We start from the raw sequence: 21,022 nt of genomic DNA, 5'->3' as shown, positions 1-21,022 counted from the left end.
CCATCCTAGGGCAAGCCAAATAGAGACATGCACGAGAATTCCTAGAAGCATGGCATTCCAACTGGAACTCCATCAACAAACACATTGACGTGGACCCCATTTACCACCCCTTGAGAAAAAGAACAGTAAATGTCATCACCACAGGAAATGACATCACCAACCCAAAGAAACCTATACATATAAATAGAAAGTAGGAAACATCAGCAGTGCTTAGTCTGGAGGCTCACTGAAGATGATGTTACCTACTATGGTGACAAAATGTCTGAAAATGAACCTTCCAACTCAGCGAGCAAACCTACATCCAAAATTGATATGTCAAACAATCACCACCCATTCCTCCTATAGCATAAATTGTTGAAATTTCGCATTCTTGCATTTGTCCTGAAGAATGTAAGATGAAAATCTTTGGCAACTAGTCTCATGTTTCAGCAGTTTGCAAGTTTTTCAAATGACAAAAAATTCACAAATTATTTCTTTCTAACTTCAAAGTCCTATCCAAGCATTCTTAAAATGACTTAAGTGAGGAAGGTTATCAGAAATTGCAGCAGGAGCTTGATCAGTTGGGTAAGTGGGCCAAGAAGTGGCAAATGGAGTTTAATGTGGGTAAGTATGAGGTCTTGCATTTTGCAAAGCTAAATCAAGATAGGAATTTCATGGTAAATGATAGGGCCTAAAGAGTGTAGTGGAATACAGGGACCTTGGAGTTCTGGTTCACAGTTCTGAAAGTGGAGTCAAAAATACACATGACAGTGAAGTAGGCTTTTGGCACACTGGTCTTCATCAGTCACGGGCATTGAGCCTAGAAGTTGGGAAGTTATGTTGCAGTTATACAGCACATTGGTGAGGCTGCACCTGGGAGTAGTGTGTTCAGTTTTGGTCACCTTGTTATAGGAAGGATGTTATTAAACAGGAAAAAGAGTGCAGAAGAAATTTACAAGGATATTGCCAGGACTCAATGGTTTGCATTATAGGGAGAGGTTGAAGAAGCTAGGATTTTTTTCTTTAGAGTGTAGAAGGCTGAATGGGAACCTTATAGAGGTGTATAAGATCATGAGAGGCATGGATAGGGTGAATGCGCTCAGTCTTTTCCCAGGGCTGGGGAATCGAGGACTAGAGGGCATCAGTTTAAGGTTAGAGGGGAAAGAGTAAAAGGAAACCTGAGGGGCAACGTTTTTATACAGAAGGTGGCACACATATGGAATGAGCTGCCAACAGAATTGGTTGAGGCATGTACATTGATTAAAAGGCAGCTGGACAAATACATGGAGAGGAAAGGATTTGAAGGATATGGGTTTAAGTGCAGGGAAATGGGGTTAGCTTGGACAGACATATTGGTTAGCACGGACCAGTTTGGGCCAAAGGGCCTGTCACTGTGCCACAGGACTCTATGATTACAAAATCCAAAAGGATTTAAACAAATTACAAGTTTTTGTTTCCCTCACTATATTGCTTCCAGCTCAATCTCCATGCCCACTTCCTTTAGTAAAATAGACTCCAAGCATCCAGACCAGGCCACTTATTCATTCTAAGCACAGTCAACATTTCCAGTAATTGTTTCTTTTTAAATCCTATCTATTATGTCTACCATCTTGACACCTACCAATATTTTGTCAGCATCCTCTCTTCCTTAGTAAGAAATAATAGTTACAAAAACAGATATTACTGGCAAAACTCAGCAGCTCTGGCAGCATCTGTGGGAAGAAAGCAGAGTTAGTATTTAGAGTCCAGGGACTCTTCACCAGGTGAAGAACCACCAGACTGATTTCCCATAGATGCTGCCAGATCTGCGGAGTTTTGTCAAAAATCATTTTAGTTTTAGATGTCCAGTATTCGCACTTCTTTGTTTTATTTTAATGATACCCATTATTCATTTAAGGTTTGAGACTGTCCATGCACTACAAAACATGCATACAGTCATAGGAGGTCTGCAGCACTGAAAAAGATCCTTCTGCCCTTTGAGTTTATGGAGGTCAAAAACAACTGGCCTATTCCCATTTTCCAGTACTTTACATATAGCCCATATATCTTTGCACTATAAGTGTACATAAGACCATAGGACACAGGAGCAGAATTAGGCCATTTAGCTATTGACTCTGCTCCACCACTTGATCATGGTTGATAAGATTCTCAAACCTCATTCTCCTGCCTTTTCTCATAACTCTTGATCTCTTTATCGATTAAGAACTGTCCATCTCCGTCATTTTTTGCAAGTTTTACATTAATGTGAATCAGAAGTAATGTTAATTAGGTGAATCATAATCAATACAAGCTATAAATTCCATGGGAGACTACAAAAATAACAAAATCTTAATGGAGTTAGTAGGCCAGTTTGTCCGTAGGTTCCTATTTAATCTAAACACATCTTCTGAGTTTAACATGAATATCTTCAGAAGTCAATCAATTCCACACAACAGCAATTTCTGCATATACAGGGTTTTGTCATGACTCCTACTTAATTTCTTTCCAACTCTTGCACTTCTGCTTCTCTTTCTTTCCGTATTTGTGTGCTAATAACCTTCTGTCTCCTGCTTTCCTGCCTTGCCGGTTTCTTTGCGCTCTATTAGCCAAGATGTTCTTCTTGGTGGTACTGCATCCAGATCAAAGAATATCAGATCAAATGAACCAGCATTTGTTATTCAAAAAAATTACAATCAATATGTTTACAATTAATGCAAACTGTTGACAGTCAGTTTCAAACATTCATAAAAACAATTACTGATACAATGAACATCATGAAGTATTACAAATTTCATTACTTTTATTGCTTCTGAATCGAAGATCACCATATTGTATACAAAACTCAGCTGCACAAAACTCTGGTGCAGCCGCACTTGGAGTATTGGGTACAGTTCTGGTCATCGCAATATGGAAGGATATGGAAGCTTTGGAAAGGGTTCGGAAGAGATTTACTAGGATGTTGCCTGGTATGGAATAAGGCCTTACGATGAAAGGTTGAGGGACTTGAGGCTGTTTTCATGAGAGAAAAGAAGATTGAGAGGTGACTTTATTGAGACATACAAGATGAACAGAGTGCTAGATAGGGTGGGACAGGGAGAGCCTTTTTCTTCGGATGGTGATGGCTAGCATGAGGGGATGTAGCTTTAAATTGAGGGGTGATAGATATAGGACAGATGTCAGATGTAGTTTATTTATTCAGAGAGTAGAAGATGTGTGGAACAGCCTGTCTGCAACAGTAGTAGACTCGCCGACTTTAAGGGCATTTAAATGGTCAATGGATAGGTATATGGATGAAAATGGAATACTGTTGGTTAGATAGGCTTCAGATTGGTTTCACAGGTTGGCGCAGCTTTGAGGGCCAAAGGGCCTGTAGTGTGCTGTAATGTTCTATGTTCTATATCATTCTATTTCCATGTTCTCTCTTGCTGGTCAAAATTTGTTCGTTACTTTCTCTTTCAAGTTATTATATTTAACTTGATTCTCAATTGAAAAAATTATCTGACACACAACCTTAATTGTTCAATATATAGGTTCTGTACAACAGAAATGGATTAAATTAACCATTTGGTTTATTAAATGTCCAACTGACAAGCAAGTAGCAGAGTATCACTTGCAATGTGTTCAATTCCTGCTACAATAGAATTATCTCTGGCATTGATCTTCCAAGGATGCATCCTTGGTTCATTGAACTTTTCGCCTATACGTTGCACCTTGGTGACACAAACTGAATTTTAGTTTGTTTGTTGACAACACGTCTCTACCTCACCCCCTTCTCTCTTGACTCCTCTGTTATCTTGAAATTACCAGGCTGCTTGTCTGACTTTCAGTACTGGATAAGCAGAAATTTCCTTTATTTAAATACTGGGGAAACTGATACAATTGTTTTTGATGCCAGCTCTAAACTCTGGTGCCTAATTACCAAAATTAATCTTCTCCTGACAACAGGCTGAGACTACACCAGTCTGTTTGGAAGCTTGATGTCACATTTAACTTTAAGATAAATGCATTCATGCCAGCACTAATGCCAAGTTTTCCACTTCAGTGACAATGGTTGACTTTGCCTGTCACAGTTCGTCCGCTGCTGAAAGCCTTTTGTGATATTATAAATTTCAGAATTTTAATAACTGTCCGTGGATTGAAAGAAACAAAGATAAACCATTACTCATGAAAAGAAGCAGCAATAACTCTATCTGGAATAAACTATTAATGGACAAGGACCAACTTATACAGGAATTGACAGCAATTAGCCATGTCTGGGAAAAGAGGATGTTGAAGCTATGTGAACAAACTGTTTTTGACATCTGCTTGATAACTGGCTGCTTTATGCCACAAACATAACTGATTACCCTACAAGAGAACTTAAGGAGTTAATCACAGGACATGGTGTCATCAAACAACAGTAAATACCAAATGTAACGAGGAACAAAAGAATTTACTTCTGATAAGAAGGCAAGCTGCAGAATTGTAACATTGTGGATGAAAGAATCATCAATAATATCACATCATAGACATGAAGGATAAAAATCTGTATGAGAATCCAATACCAGAACAATTCAGCGGCAGAACTTCAAGGAACAACATTGCACAAGGATTGAACCCTGGACACTTCCAGAGACAGACACTGTTGGTTGGAAACTTAGCTAAATTCCACCATTAATCAAGTAATAGCCAAATTGAGTTACGAGGCTTAACTTGCTTCGGGGGTTTTATTTCGACTGCTACATGCAATAAAGTTTAATTCATTGTTTCAGTACTTGGTTGTCTGTGAGATTTATTAAAAAGTAGCAATAATGGCAAGTTGTGGTGACTTACATACAACACTTCATTACTTATAAACTTGACAATTTCAATGCACTACTGACTGCCACATTTTACCCCCAAGAACTGCAGTTTCCCTAAACCACACAGCAAGTCCTAATCACCTATCACCTGTGCACACTGATTTACATCGTCTCCTTATCAAGTTGAAAAAAATTCTGATATATGATTTCAAGGTCCTCTATGGTTGCACATCTTTTTAAAAATAATTTCAGTCTCATTTTAATAATCTTAAGACCACAATACTTAAAAGATATCGTTGCTCCTCTAAATCTGGCCTCTTGAAATCCCGCATTTTAATAGCTCTATCATTAATGCCCATGTCTTTAGCTGCCAGGGCCCCATGCCCTTCCCTGCCTACACCTCTCCACTTCTTTATTTTACTGTCCTCCTTTAAGACACAACTTAAAACCTACCTAATAATTTTGATAACCTGACTTAATATCTCCTGTGGCAGTTCAGTGTCACATTTTGGTTTAAAATATCCCTTTGAGGTGGCTTGGAATATTTTAAGGGTATTACACAATTGCAATTTGACATTGTACATGTATAATAAGTTTACAAATACCTTTTTGACAGAAATATGACACTTTTCATTATCATTTCTTGCAGATGCCTTTAATTATATTTTAATTTTAGCTACTGATTAAAATATGAATTTCAAACAACATTATAATAATTTCATAAATAGGTTAATTTTCACAGTAGTTAACTTTAAACTGTAGTTACGTCTTTATGTTCTAAAACTATTACTATGTTGTGCCAAAAGAACTGTTGATTGCAAAACTACCCAGGGATTAATATATTCCAAAATTATGACTATTTAAAAAAAAAATGCTTCCTTCACTAAACCACGATTTATCTAATCCATACTTATGGACTATCAGTAACTATCCAGCCTAGATACTTACCATAGTGTAGTTGTGTGCAACTTTATGCAGGTCAGTGCAACCCTGAGCATCTGCAAACGATCGAATTCCAAGACAGTTGGATGGATGCAGTTGTTTCATCAGGAATCCACAACATGCCTCTACAACTTGAGAGAGTTGCAATAGGCAGGCTGTGGACAATAGGCACTCAATATTGTCTTCTTTCAATTCCAGACGACCTAAAAGAAACAAATAATATAATTTCTTTGTTAGATATATGATATATTTGAGTTACTGTAACAAAATTATTTCAGCACATGCAAAATAAATTTTACAGCACTTTGTTTAGCAGTTGCCTCTTCAGTTTACTTCTTCAGAATATAAATATCTCGACATTCATGAATTCATAATTGCAGCTGAGTAAAGATATTTTTAAAAACCGTTTTTTCAGTAAACAGCCTTTTTTTGTAAACAGTATGCAGAATTAATCTGAACACATATGAAAACATCAATAATGTACGTGTAATGGTAGAAGATGTCTGAGGATATATTGTGGTATCGGTGACAAAATGTCTATTTTTCAAAGGTACATAATACGGTTTTAATCTTAATGTAGATTGTGCATTTACTCAGCAACTGTTAATATGCTTCTTTGTATCACTTTATTCTGGACAAATAAGAACAGGGGTAGGCTATTCATCCCAAGCAGGCTGCTCCAGCATTCAACCAGATCATTTACCTCATCACTGTCCCTGCATTATCTCTAAATCCTTGATGTCAATATGTTCCAGATATCTATTAATTTCTGTTTTGAATATACCTAATAACTGAGCTTCCACAGCTCTCTTTAATCAAATAATTCTGAGATTCACCACTCATGACAAGCAATTTCTTCACTCTCAGTTTGAATGATGTCACAATTCTAGAGACACAGTCCCCTGGTTCTAGATACACAGCCAGGGAAAATATCCCTTCTGCATTCATCCTGTCATACCTGATAATAAGACTCTAAGTTTCAATGAAATCATCTCTCATTCTTCAAAACTCTAGTCAATGTAACTCCAGTGTCCTCAGTCTCTCTCTCTCAAAACAATCCCACCATCTTAGAGAGATTAGTCTAGTGGATTTCCAAATGTATTCACCTTATAGAAAGTATATTCTCTCTCAGATAAGGAAGTAACAACTGTACACATACTCCAGTTGGAAACTAAGACAGTATACAATTGCAGCAGGACCACTTTACAGCTGCACGCAAATCCCTTTGTAATAATGGCCTACAAAAAGAATGCATCACTGGATTCAAAATTGGAACTGTTTTTCTCTCCACAGTTGCTGCCAGACCAGCTGAATTTCTACAGCATCTGCAGTTTTTCTTTGGGTTTACTTTATAGAATTTATCTTGCTGTACGTGCATGCAAGCACTTAGATGCTCATGAATAAGGGGACACAGTTCCTTTTTGACATCAGCACTTTTGAATCATCTACCTTTTAAGAAGTTCTCTGTTGATTTGATTTGTTATTATTGTCACCTGCAGCTAGGTACAGTGAAAAGATTGTTTTGAAAGTAATACAGCAGATCATAACATAAAAAAACACGAAGATCATCCAGTGATTGAACACAGTGAGGTATAAAAAGTTATGGCTGCAAAGAAGGTGTACAAAAAGGAAGATCAATATTAGATTTGAAATTTGAGGTGTCCATTATGTTTACAAAAGGTTTATTAAATATCATTTTAACCACAGATTTTCTGTTCACTTTGCATCTTCCGTTACGGCTTTTTTTCTTCTACTGACAATACTTGAACATGCATTCTCTCACTCTCATTAGTTGCCCTTCTCCCATATCAGCTATCCAGTATATTCTTAGTCACTACATTCCCTCTCCTCTCAGTAATAGCTTGCTTGCTAATGCCCTGGCCCTAAATGAGTGCCTTACATGTTCTATCCATCATTATGTTTGATTCCCTTTGTTGTCTGCCATACCTAGCTTATCATCAATCTCTTATTTTCTCTCTCCAAAGCTCATTGCTCTTCCTTAGTCTCAGTGGGAAAGAAAAAGAAACCAGATTTTGAGTGTCAAGCAGCAGTGGCTCCATACAGTGACATGTTGTACAGGTACCAGAAATAGTTTTAGTTTATATAGCGTTCTTAAAATATTGGTATTGCATTCAATTGCTTATATTCAACTTGCCTTACCAAAAGCATATGCTAATCTAGACACATTTTTTGCTCATGATTTTTGTTTTGACTACTTAATGGAGTAAAGTGAAACCAAAGATTATTTTTTGCCACAAGCCTTCAAATGTTTTATCTGAAAATTGATTGCTCTACAATATCCTGGGTGTTGTTTTTATTGGATACTCTTGCAGCCAACCACAATGTACGTACATTATGGAAGGAGCTGGAAGCCAAATCATTGTTGATGATTTTTGACACTATAAATTCAATCATAATCAGAGGGAACAGCTTTACTCGAAACAATATCATGTTCAAGTTTTAATCCTAAACGTTAATGCTGAAAGAGCCAGCTTCAATGCTGATATGGGTCTGTAATGCATTAGGAGAAAATGAGGACTGCAGATGCTGGAGATCAGAGTTGAGAGTATGGTGCTGGAAAAGCACAACTGGTCAGGCAACATCCAAAGAGCAGGGGAATCAACGTTTCAAGCATAAGCTCTTCATCAGGAAGATGAAGAGCTTATGTTGGAAATGTCAATTCTCCTGCTCCTTGGATGCTGCCTGACCGGCTGCGCTTTTCCAGCATTAACTCGATTCTGCATGCATTGCCAACAGAAATTAGTTTTATATCCACCGATGCTAATTTTAAAAATATGTCTTGGCATCCAAATTGTTGGACAACAAACATTATCAACTGGATTTTTCAAGATGTATTTGAAATAAAATTCTTCAGAAAGTACAAGGAGGTAGGTTGATGGCACTGTGTTTGTCGTTGCCATTTCTGTTTCCTAGATTGATAACAGGCAGTCAACCACATTCGGTGGGTCTGCAGTCACACATAGGATAGAAAGGGAAGGATGGCAGTTTTCCTTCGTTAAAGGAAATTTTATCATTGGATTTCAGTTGGAGAAAACATGCTACAGAACAAGCTGCTCAGCTCCTGTCTCCTCATTCTGAAATATCTTTGCTGTAAGATCAGGATGAATTTGGTTGTTCTTCTGGAAGAGTGGCAGAAAGAACTTATCAATATTGTATTTCTTAATCAAGCTGTTTCTGCCAAGATCCCAGAGACAACATGCAGGATTAGTGAGTTGACCACATCTGTAGGATTTACAGACTTTGAAACATTCACTGCCTTAACATTTTGTCTGATTTTTTTTATTAAAGATCAATTGAAGAAGAAATCCATTTTATTCATCTTTACCTGCAGAGTGTATGTGTGTATATATTTTGGGCTACTTAGAAGGGGATAAGCATTTATATTTTCATATTTAGAACTGTGCGTATTGATAAATTCACAATTTTCCTTGAAAGGGTTTTATTCATACAAGTTGATAATTATGTGTTTATTAAATAAATCTTGTTAAGTGGTCATTTCATTCTAAGTCTATTATAGAGAAAGCATGCCATTAGCCATATTGGGACTTCGATATATTATTTTCCTTTAATGTTGAAAGCCACAGAGTAATGGAACCACAGCAACAGAACACTGCTCCCATCTCATTGTAAAAAATGTTGACTGCTTGAATGGTGATATGGAGTTTGTGAGGCTGACTTTCAAGAAACTCTAAAGACGCTACAAAACTCATTTTGTTTCCTCATCTCCCATTTAAAATCAGAATGGCTATGATGGCAGTAGACCCCATTGCCAACTATCCCTCAATTTAAGAATGACATCAACTCTCTCCTGGGTTTTAATCTAACTGAACAGGCCAATTCTCAATACACATATTTGTACCCATTAGACAGGATGTCCCAGCATGTAGTGGATTGCATGATTCGGAAGTTTGTTCTTTCTCTGCCACTACTCTGCTTTATCATTAAGGCATTTGGATTCATAGTTTGATGCAGTTAATGGGCATTTTGAACAACTGCTAACAGGTTCCTCCAAATTATTACTATGTATGGACCCATGCTTCAAGAAATTCAGAGCACCTTTGACACATATTTATTAATCTCCTCTTAAATTTTGGACATTTGGGAGTTGCGAAAACAGGACCTGGCTTGGGAGCTGCTTTTCAGCCATCTGAATACAGTCTATTGAATTTGATTTTACAGAAGTTTTACCTGAAGTTGGCTTTAAGAGGGCATTAACCCTTGTGTTTTCAAAATAACTTTGCTCTTTTGATACAATGATATTGGTGAGTAAAATTAATTGCCCAACCATAGCTACCCTTAAGGGTAAAGGTATCTGTCCACAAAACAGTATAGGGCTGGGGTTGCATGGAGTCCCAAATAGTGGCAGACAGTTCCTTTCCCTGAAGGATAAGCTGTCTGCTTTAACAGTCATATTGCGCTGTATGCCTAAAATTATGAAATCCAATGCATTTAATTTCACAACTAATTATGGTGACCTTTAAGTTCATGACCAGTAAGTTTCTAATCTGCTATCATAAATTGTAGACTATCAGATGAAAATATAAGGAAATCTCTGATGCTAATTACATTTGCATTTACTACCTTTATTGCTGAGGTTACAAAGTACCGCAGATGTAAGAGATCTAAAATACAAACGGAAAATGTTGGACAAACTCAGTAGGTCTGGCAGTATCTGTGAGGGGAGATACAAAGTCAATGTTTCGAGTCCAAGGTGACACTTCTTTGGAACTTAAAGGCATCGGCAATATAGGTCTCAGTCAGATGTAATTATAGGCTTTCAATGTGATTTTGTTTACTAATATGCTCCTTTGGTTCTTTTTCCTAATATAATTTTCACAAAAGGGAACTTCTGTTCAATTTCTTTAAAAAGCCTATCCAAAAGATATAAAACCATCAGTACTAAATTTGTTGTACAGAAATTTTTTAAAACTAAAAATAGTGACAGCTATTTCACCCAGAATGTGCAAACTGGAATTCTATAAAATTATCCGACATGACACTTCAACTTTATCCAGCAGCTTGTAGTCACCTGTATATGCATATTGAACTAATGCCCACAATGCATTTGAGTCGACGCCTTCTATCTTTATCTCTTCTTGTTTAGCCTCCCTTACGTCATTTGTGAACATTGCAGCAAAGTAGTCTGAAACAGAGGATAGAACCAACCTGGGAATACAAGAAGAAAACCTATTTATAATTTCCAGCTAAAGGTTTATCTATAGTGAAGCCTTCCATCTTAAATGAAGTGTCAAGCTGCAGAGCTTTTATGCATTTTTCAGATATCTTTTCCTCTCATTGCCAATGGGAAAGAAAAACCGAATATTAAATGCTTTCTTTCAATATAGACATAGCACAACAGTGGCAAAATAAAATACAGAATATGAATGAGAAAATAAGAAAACAGGATTTGAGAACTTAGAAAAGAGTGATGATTACAAGGGTTGTAGGAGAAAGTGAGGTCTGCAGATGCTGGAGATCAAAGTTGAAACTTTATTGCTGGAACAGCACAGCAGGTCAGGCAGCATCCAGGGAACAGGAGATTCGACGTTTCGGGCACAGGCCCTTCTTCAGGAATGAGCAGAGAGTGTTCAGCAGGAGAAGATAAAAGGTAGGGAGGAGGGACTTGGAGGAGGGGAGTTGGAAATGTGATAGGTGGAAAGAGGTCAAGGTGAGGGTGATAGGTCGGAGTAGGGTGGAGGCGGAGAGGTCAAGAAGAAGACTGCAGGTCAGGAAGGCGGTGCCGGGCTGGAAGGATCCGGCTGAGACAAGGTGGGGGGAGGGGGGATGAAGAAACTGGTGAAGTCCAAGTTCATCCCCTGCGGTTGGAGGGTTCCCAGTCGGAAGATAAGACGCTCCTCCTCCGACCGTCGGGTTGTTGTGGTTTGGCGGTGGATGAGTCCAATGACCTGCATATCCTCGGTGGAGTGGGAGGGGGAGTTGAAATGCTGTGCCACAGGTTGGTTGGGTTGGTTCGTCCGGGTGGCCCAGAGGTGCTCCCTGAATCGCTCCGCAAGTAGGCGACCTGTCTCCCCAATATAGAGGAGGCCACACCGGCTGCAGCGGATGCAGTAGATGATGTGGGTGGAGGTGCAGGTGAATCTGTGGCGGATATGGAAGTTTCCCTCCATCTGTACACCTCCATCCCCCATCACGAAGGACTCAAAGCACTCCGCTTCTTCCTTTCCCGCCGTACCACCCAGTACCCTTCCACCGACACCCTCCTTCGACTGACCGAACTGGTCCTCACCCTGAACAACTTTTCTTTCCAATCCTCCCACTTTCTCCAGACAAAAGGAGTAGCCATGGGCACCCGCATGGGCCCCAGCTATGCCTGCCTCTTCGTAGGGTATGTGGAACAATCCATCTTCCGCAACTACACTGGCCCCACCCCCCATCTTTTTCTTCGCTACATTGATGACTGTATCGGCGCTACCTCGTGCTCCCACGAGGAGGTTGAACAGTTCATCCACTACACCAACACCTTCCACCCCGACCTCAAATTCACCTGGACAGTCTCGGACTCCTCCCTCCCCTTCCTAGACCTTTCTGTTTCTATCTCAGGCGACCGAATCAACACGGACATCTACTACAAACCTACCGACTCCCACAGCTACCTGGACTACACCTCCTCCCATCCTGCCCCCTGTAAAAACGCCATCCCATTCTCCCAATTCCTTCGTCTCCGCCGCATCTGCTCCCAGGAGGACCAGTTCAAAATACGTACAACACAGATGGCCTCCTTCTTCAAGGACCGCAATTTCCCCCCCGACGTGGTCGACGGTGCCCTCCACCGCATCTCCTCCACTTCCCGCTCCTCCGCCCTTGAGCCCCGCCCCTCCAACCGCCACCAGGACAGAACCCCACTGGTCCTCACCTACCACCCCACCAATCTCCATGTACAGCGCATCATCCGCCGTCACTTCCGCCATCTCCAAACAGACCCCAGCACCAAGGATATATTTCCCTCCCCTCCCCTATCAGCTTTCCGTAGAGACCACTCCCTCCGCGACTCCCTTGTCAGATCCACACCCCCCACCGACCCAACCACCACTCCCGGCACCTTCCCTTGCAACCGCAGGAGGTGCAACACTTGCGCCCACACCTCCCCCCTCACTTCTCTCCAAGGCCCCAAGGGAAACTTCCATATCCGCCACAGATTCACCTGCACCTCCACCCACATCATCTACTGCATCCGCTGCAGCCGGTGTGGCCTCCTCTATATTGGGGAGACAGGCCGCCTACTTGCGGAGCGATTCAGGGAGCACCTCTGGGCCACCCGGACGAACCAACCCAACCAACCTGTGGCACAGCATTTCAACTCCCCCTCCCACTCCACCGAGGATATGCAGGTCATTGGACTCATCCACCGCCAAACCACAACAACCCGACGGTCGGAGGAGGAGCGTCTTATCTTCCGACTGGGAACCCTCCAACCGCAGGGGATGAACTTGGACTTCACCAGTTTCTTCATCCCCCCTCCCCCCACCTTGTCTCAGCCGGATCCTTCCAGCCCGGCACCGCCTTCCTGACCTGCAGTCTTCTTCTTGACCTCTCCGCCTCCACCCTACTCCGACCTATCACCCTCACCTTGACCTCTTTCCACCTATCACATTTCCAACTCCCCTCCTCCAAGTCCCTCCTCCCTACCTTTTATCTTCTCCTGCTGAACACTCTCTGCTCATTCCTGAAGAAGGGCCTGTGCCCGAAACGTCGAATCTCCTGTTCCCTGGATGCTGCCTGACCTGCTGTGCTGTTCCAGCAATAAAGTTTCAACTTACAAGGGTTGTATGTGTGTCTAGGGAACTATTACAAACACAAAATAAAATGCTACTTTCCAAAAATGTAATTGGTTGCTTGTTGACAGATTCTATAAAAATGATCAGGAAAATCATAACCTCCTTCTATTTATTATGAGTGACTTATTTCTCAAAGGCACTTTATTAAATGTTTGCAATGGCCTTTATGATATATTTCAACAAACATCAACTGAGTGCCACAAATTCCAGAAAGATTGAAAAAGGCAATGCTTATATTAGTGCAAAATGTAGTGATTAGATCTAATATTGACTTTCCAACAGTGAGGATATTGATACATTTCCTATTCACCTGTGAGCTGGAATCCTCCGGTCTCCGGCTAGTAATACTACATCACATAATTGCTTGTGTCGAAGGTAGTTCTCCATCTTCTTAAAAGTCTGTTCTGCATGGTTTAGTGCCTGAAAACACTCTTCAGGAGCAGAAGGATCCATTGTATGGCACGAGGACAAGGTCTGGCTGCTGTTTGAAGTCCTGCTATGAAGAAACCAGATATTAACACTACTATAATCTTGTGACTGAAATAATAAATAATAAACAAGCTCATTTTACCCTGCTATACATGCACCTTTTACATGTTTTAAACCTCAGCCAAATTACTTTTATATTCTTAATTTTCTTAACAGCGGTTAAGTGGTTCTTATTACTCATCAATAGCAACAGTGAAAAATTACTATTGTACATCCTAAAAGCAACAATTTATAATAATGTCTTTAACATGATGATACATCCCAAGAGGCTTCACAGGTGCATTATTAAACATGTTGCACCAAATTGCAGAAATAGGTATCATGCCATAAGACCGAAGCTTTGGTCAAAACAGATTTTACTTAGTGTCATAAAGGAGAATGAGTTAGAAAGGCAGAGAGGCATTAGGAGGTAGTGATCTGGAGCCTAGACAACTGAAGGTATAGTCATCAACAGTGGAGCAACTATGATTAGGAATGTACAAGGAGCCAAAACTAGAGGAGCATAGATATCTCAAAAAGGTTATGGTGTCAAGCAGATTACAGATGTTGTTTGCAGGCGGGTGGCAAGGCCCTGGATATAGAGTCGTACAACATGGAAACAGACCCTTTGGTCCAACTTGTCCATGCCGAGCAAGTTTCCCAAATGAGACTAGTCCCATTTGCCTGCATTTGACTTATATCGCTACAACCTTTTCCTATCGATGTATCTGTCCAATTAGTGAACTTGGTGAGAAAAGGCTTGTTTAAAATTGGTTAGTTAGCTATGATATGGAGTTTTGGATGCTCTTAAGCATACAGAGGTTAGTATGAGAGCAATCAAGAGAAAATAATTGAGTCTAAAAGTAACAAAGGCACAATGAATGGTTCCTTAGCGATAAACTGGAAGGGGGTGAAGTCAGCAAAATTATGGAGGTGCAAATAAGTGATCATAGCCTAGTACAAATAATGTTAGAAGTTCATTTCAGAATCAAATGTTAAATATGCCAAAGTTGTAAAAAGATTGGCATAATCTTAGAATCTTTCCGGGGAGAAGAATGAAGTTGATTGTCGGGGAATGAAGCATGGAGTGGGGAAACAGTAAAACGAGGCTTCAGTCTTCCAATGTTTAATTGGAAAATATTTTTGTTCATTGATACTGAATGCTGGATAAGCATTTTGATAACTTATAAGTTTATTGTAAGAAACCAAATTTTCCAACACTTTAAATCTATCTGTTCAACAGAACAAGGCTAGACCAGTAAAAGTGGCTCAAAACACCTTAAAGTGAAAGGGAATAGTTTAAAAATGTTTGAGATTTAAATCAGATTGTAATTAATATAATTACAGAAGCATTGAATAGGCAGCACAGGTGAAAGGCAAGTTCTATGATGGACACATGAGATTTGACTAGAGGAGGTACCACTCTTCCTCCTGACAACTACCCATGCTCTCAAAGCTGTTCGGCTGACTGCTGTCCTTTAGCCGAAAAATTGCAGTCAAGTTGGAATAACTGCCCTTTTAAAGGGCCTCATTGGCTAAGGACAGGAAGGCTGTGGTTTTCAATGGGGGACAAGTCAGTGTGGCTGGGAGGCAATGGCTATCTTTAAATATACCATGTTGGGTATAAAGAGTCACTCAAGTACTTAATTATAAAATCCAAAGTATTTTAAATTTTTTTAAGTGGTTCTATCTCCCAGTTATATATTAAGTATTTAAAGCAAGAAGACAACCTACTTGTCTACATCCTTAAATGATTCAACACTTCCACAGAGGTCATGCTAGGATCACAACACAACTTTCCTTACACAGTCCCAAATAATGCCAACACCCTAGCAAGTTGGTGCAGTCAACTGAAGAATACCACATTTGCATGACACTGGCAGATACAGGTGCGATTTGAGATGCTTCTTTGGCGCCCAACTAGAAATTGGACAGTCTTTTTTCACTAAACTGTGTCACTGACCCAGAATTTTATTTTCACATGCTGGATCGCCATCCAGAGCCAGGAGGAGGAATTGCCAGTTGACAAGATCATTTCAGCCATCAGTACAGACAACTGTTCACTGCCTCTAAAGCTCATGGCAGGCCCCAAACGTTGTGCCCATTTGGAGACACAGGCCAGTTTTCTAATAGGAAATAGTTCCATCACAAGTGATGAATATAAAAAAATAGAAATTAGAAGCAGGAGTAGGCTGCTCAGCAGATCTAGCCTCCTGAGTCATTCAATAAACATCATGGCTGATCTGATTCCTCCCATTTTCACATACACATTTGAGTATGGTGACAATAAAGCTAATACATTCATTCAATTCATTCATTCCCGCACACCCCGATAACATTTCAATCCCTTGCCTATCAAGATTCTACCTACCTCTCCCTCAAAAATGCTCAAAGACACTGCTTCCAACACCTTTTGAAGAAAGTTCCAAAGACTCATGATACTCAGAAAACTTTCTCCACATCTCTGTAATGACGATCCCTAGTTCTAGGGTCTCCCACAAGAGAAGAAAAATCCTTTCCCGTTCCAACTGGTCAAGAACTCCCAGGATCTTACGTATTTCAATCAAGTCACATCTTATTTTACTGAACTCCAGTAGATAAATATCTAGTCTGTCCAAACTTTCCCCAATAAATATTCCATGTGTTCCAAATATTGGTCTGGTACATCTTTTCTGCTTCCACCACACTTACATCCTTCTCTTTGTGCACCTTCTTTGCAGCCATAACATTGTATTCTGCTATACTGCTTTAATGCACTTTATATGGTATGATCTGCCTGTACTGCACGCAAAACAAAACTTTTCACTGCACCTAAGTTTGTGAGACAATAATAACTCAAATTAAAAATAAGGTGACTGATACTGTAGACAGCATTTCAGATCTGGAGTCACCAACGTACTGTATAACTGAAGTATAACCTCCCTTCGTTTGATTCAACGCCCCTCACAATAAACAACAGTATTCGATTAACTTTCCTAATTACATGCTTTAATCTGCATACTAACCTTTTGACCCCAAATCCCTCTACGTCAGAGCAATTTCTCATCATTTAGATAATATGCTTTATTTATTCTTCATGCCAAAATGAACAACTTAACATTTTCCCACATTATACTCCATACATACTTATATTTGCCAGATCCTTGTCATTCATTTAAGCTATCTACATTTTTTGTTGTTTGCTTACATCCTCTTTATAAGTTATTTTTCATGACTATCTCAGCATCAACAGCAAATTTCGCAACCATATCTTTGGTTGCTTCATCCAAATAGTTTAAACAAACAGCAAAAATGAGAGATCCCAACATTGATCTTTGTGGCATATCACTCATTACATTTTTTAAAATTCACTCATGGGATTTGGGCATCTCTGACTAGGCCATCCTTAATTGTCCACCAGTTATGACTGCTCTCGGCCTCCTGTTTATGGTGCTACCAAATTTTGTGACCAAGATTTGACCAAACATATATTAATTTAATTTTAAACCTCACGCCCTTTATTTTGTTTCTTTTTGGTAGTTTCTATCAGTTAACCTCTCCAACTAATACTGAAGTTAGTTACTAAGATGTGCATAAGAATGAACGAAAAATGACGAAGTTTCCCTCCATCTCTATAGGTAAGTATATATGCTATATTCTGCACTAAATTGAAAAATGACTGACAGGGTTGCGAATCATGGAACACTACGTATAGCCTAGTGAAACACTGGCATTTCAACAACCTGACAAAATAAGATAAGTCTGAAGTGCACAAATATATAGATATGAAATAGATCAATGAAATCCTACAAAAAAGTTAATGAATTCATTGATTAATTATTGGAAATAATGGCAATAGTGTGGACAAGGTTGGTTACCTTGTAGGAAACAAAGCAAAGTTCAAAATATCTGTTACTTATTCAACCATGCTTTTACTTAAGTTGATTGACACATGTTGTGCAATCTTTCCAATATTTGCGTTATCCAAAGCATTTTGCATTTTGAGTATTTTAAATAAACACCTACCGAAACAAAAACCATTTTGTACAAACACAGAAAAGATGATCCTGTTCGTAAGAAGCATTGCTACTGGTCAAACTGCATACAAAAGTGACACACATTAGCACTAGAAATAGATATTTTTGATCTGGGAAATCTTTTAATATCTAACTAGTACAGGATAGATGTTCTTTGCCTGAATACCATTTATCTAACTGGATCCCTAAGGTACAGCTGCTTGCAGAGCTTTAAGGCACAAAATCATAAGTTATTGGGAAAGACTGCGTGGTGGGAATTGGCAGCATACTCTGGTACAATGTCAAAAAGTCTTCTGGAGAGACAAGGCTCAGTAGTAGATTTGTCTCCTTGCTTTTCCAAAACCTTACTCACATCTTCCTGGTCAAGCGGTTTATTAGCATTTATATTCCTTTAATCATGTCCGACTTCCCTTCTGGTGCAGTGGCAGGTGTCTCATCGGCTTTCGGGAGCTTCTGATTCTGTTTTGGTAGTGGAGGTTGTAACGGTAGCCCACCTTATATAATTAATATGTTGTTAGGTTGGGTCACTTGGGGATGGGTGGCAACTGAAAGATGGGGTACTGGGCTAATGGTCGGATACTTGGTAGTGTGGATGAGCAGAGGGATCTTGGGGTTGTTTTCATTGGAGAAAAGAAGGTTTGGGGTGACTTGATAGAGGTGTACAAGATGATTAGGGGTTTAGATAGGGTTGACCGTGAGAACCTTTTTCCACGTATGGAGTCAGCTATTACGAGGGGGCATAGCTTTAAATTAAGGGGTGGTAGGTATAGGACAGATGTTAGGGGTAGGTTCTTTACTCAGCGAGTCGTGAATTCATGGAATGCCCTGCCAGTAGCAGTGGTGGACTCTCCCTCTTTATGGGCATTTAAGCAGGCATTGGATAGGCATATGGAGGACAGTGGGCTAGTGTAGGTTAGGTGGGCTTGGATCGGCGCAACATCGAGGGCCAAAGGGCCTGTACTGCGCTGTATTCTTCTATGTTCTATGAATGTCCCATTCTGATCTTGCTCCGATGGCAAAATCTGTCTGAAAAATTTCACTTCAAAAAGTAAAATTTTAAGGCTAAAGATGATTTAAAATTGACTGCTGCTTCTAAATTGTAGTGAGGACTGAGGCAACTTCCATTGAAGATAATTCCTCAACTCATACAGAATACCCTTATTTTAAATTAGTTTTTTTTTAAAATGTGTTGATCAAAACTACAATAAAATTGACAAGATGAAAAATATTAAGTTAAAGTAATACATTCCCAGTCAATATTCACTAGCCCTGAACCTTGACCATAACTTAAAACAATGCACTTACTTATACTTATCCTCGAAATGTCCCACAGTGACCAACAGTCATGACAAAAATCCATGTTCCATTTAGGACAAGGTTAGCAACAGAATCAAAGATAGCTGAAGCACTCAAAATCTAGATTTGCTCTTTCCCCCATGAATAACTAAGATCATGTGCTTGAAAAAAAATTGACCAATTTTGTCTGTTTTACAAAGTGTTACATTTTAAGGGGCTTGGTAAAGCTTTTTTTTCTTAAAAGGCAATTGAACATGACGACTAGCTAAGCATTTTGGTCGGTTATTGGGGTTGGCACAGTGGTTCACACTGCTGTCTCACACTGCCAAGGACCCAGGCTCGATTCCAACTTCAGGTGACTGTCTATGTGAAGTTTGCACATTCTCCCCATGTCTGGTTTTCCTCCGGACGCTCTGGTTTCCTCCAAAGATATGCAGGTTAGGTGAATTGGCCCTGCTAAATTGCCTATAGTATTCAAGAATGTGTAGTTTAGGTGCATTAATCAAGAGTAAATGTAGAGTAATAGAGTAGGGGAATGGGTCTGGGTGGGTTATTCTTCAGAGGGTTGGTGGACTTGTTGGGCCAAGTGGTCTGTTTCCACTTTGTAGGGATTCTATGAATTTCTATGAATTATGTTTTTTCTAAGAAAAAAGCAGCGTCTCTCAAAAACACAATCTTAAATTCGCATTGGAGGTCAAGATTAATTTTTTTCCCCTCTCAAGGGCTCTTTAGACTTTCTTAAGGGCCACATTTTGGTTTTTGAAGCTACCTTTTCTTTTTAACTAACTCATTTACTATGTGATTCAGTCATGCAGTGACAATATCTCCTGCATTTGTATTGGTATGTGGGATATTTGGACTCTCAAATAAGAATGAGAATAATTCATCAAAATCCCCAATTATCCATCAACTCTCCATTAAACTTAAAGTTACAACACACAAGGAAAGCATTCAATTCCTAGACACCACATTATTTAAACTGGCACAAAACAGCATACATAAATTAATATTTTAGTAATATGTATAGGAGAAAACTAGCCTCTGGCTAAATGAGCAGCTCCTCACCATCTCATTCCATTCTAATTTTGGGGGTGACTTCTCTTTGACTGGAAGTTCACGAGATGAAATTTTCCCAGATGATTTAGGGACTTCTTGGGACATATTCACCTGCTGTCCCCATGTATTTTAGAGTGCCGATTTGCCACCGGTATGGAATTACTATAGTTGCACATTTCCCTGCAGTCTTGACACATTTCGCTGACTGCCCACAACACTGCACTAATAAACACAACACAAAAACCATCACTGACAAAATAACACTTTTGTTCAAGAGAGTTTTGGAGCATAACTAGACTTGCAAAAATCAAGTAGGCTACAAACTAAAAATAATATCTACATGTTTAATCAAAAGGCTTAAAATCAGGAATTACATCATGGGGAAATTAGATTTGGAAAATAGCAATGCAGACTTTAATTATGAATTCATCAACTTTAATAAATTGATATGTCATATGCCCTAATGGATCAGAAAATCAGTATAAATCGGTGCCTGAAACACAACTGAAGAAAACTGGTTTTGTGCCAATAACTACTTATCACATAAAACTACAATTGATTTTACAGTGCCAATTATTTAACTATTGTAAATATTTCTTCTATAAACATATTTGTATATAGTTATCTTTAAATTTTGTGCTATTATGAGCTGTTTGATATCATGTGCGTCTTTGGATCTGCAAATATT

At 39.4% G+C, this 21,022-nt stretch overlaps 1 protein-coding gene across 5 annotated transcripts in view; it reads right to left on the bottom strand.

Moving 5' to 3' along the window:
- Nucleotides 1-21,022, bottom strand: part of LOC122551272 (kelch-like protein 5) — a 149,214-nt gene that overhangs the window by 79,711 nt on the left and 48,481 nt on the right. For 3 of the 5 annotated variants that reach the window (XM_043692943.2, XM_087987280.1, XM_087987288.1), the window contains exons 3-5: nt 13,809-13,994; nt 10,732-10,868; nt 5,688-5,884 (exon numbers count right to left, since the gene is read on the bottom strand). In XM_043692943.2, coding sequence (XP_043548878.1) covers nt 5,688-5,884; nt 10,732-10,868; nt 13,809-13,951 — 477 coding nt within the window. In that variant the 5' untranslated portion in view covers nt 13,952-13,994. The remainder of the gene's footprint in view (nt 1-5,687; nt 5,885-10,731; nt 10,869-13,808; nt 13,995-21,022) is intronic. The other 2 variants (XM_043692954.2, XM_043692923.2) reach the window with 1 other exon arrangement.

Source organism: Chiloscyllium plagiosum, unplaced genomic scaffold, assembly GCF_037043375.1.
Source record: "Chiloscyllium plagiosum isolate Xiang-an unplaced genomic scaffold, Cpla_swu_hap1 HiC_scaffold_1, whole genome shotgun sequence".
Taxonomy (NCBI): domain Eukaryota; kingdom Metazoa; phylum Chordata; class Chondrichthyes; order Orectolobiformes; family Hemiscylliidae; genus Chiloscyllium; species Chiloscyllium plagiosum.
Note: the sequence above shows the minus strand (reverse complement) of the source record. Positions and strands in the feature narration are given on the sequence as shown.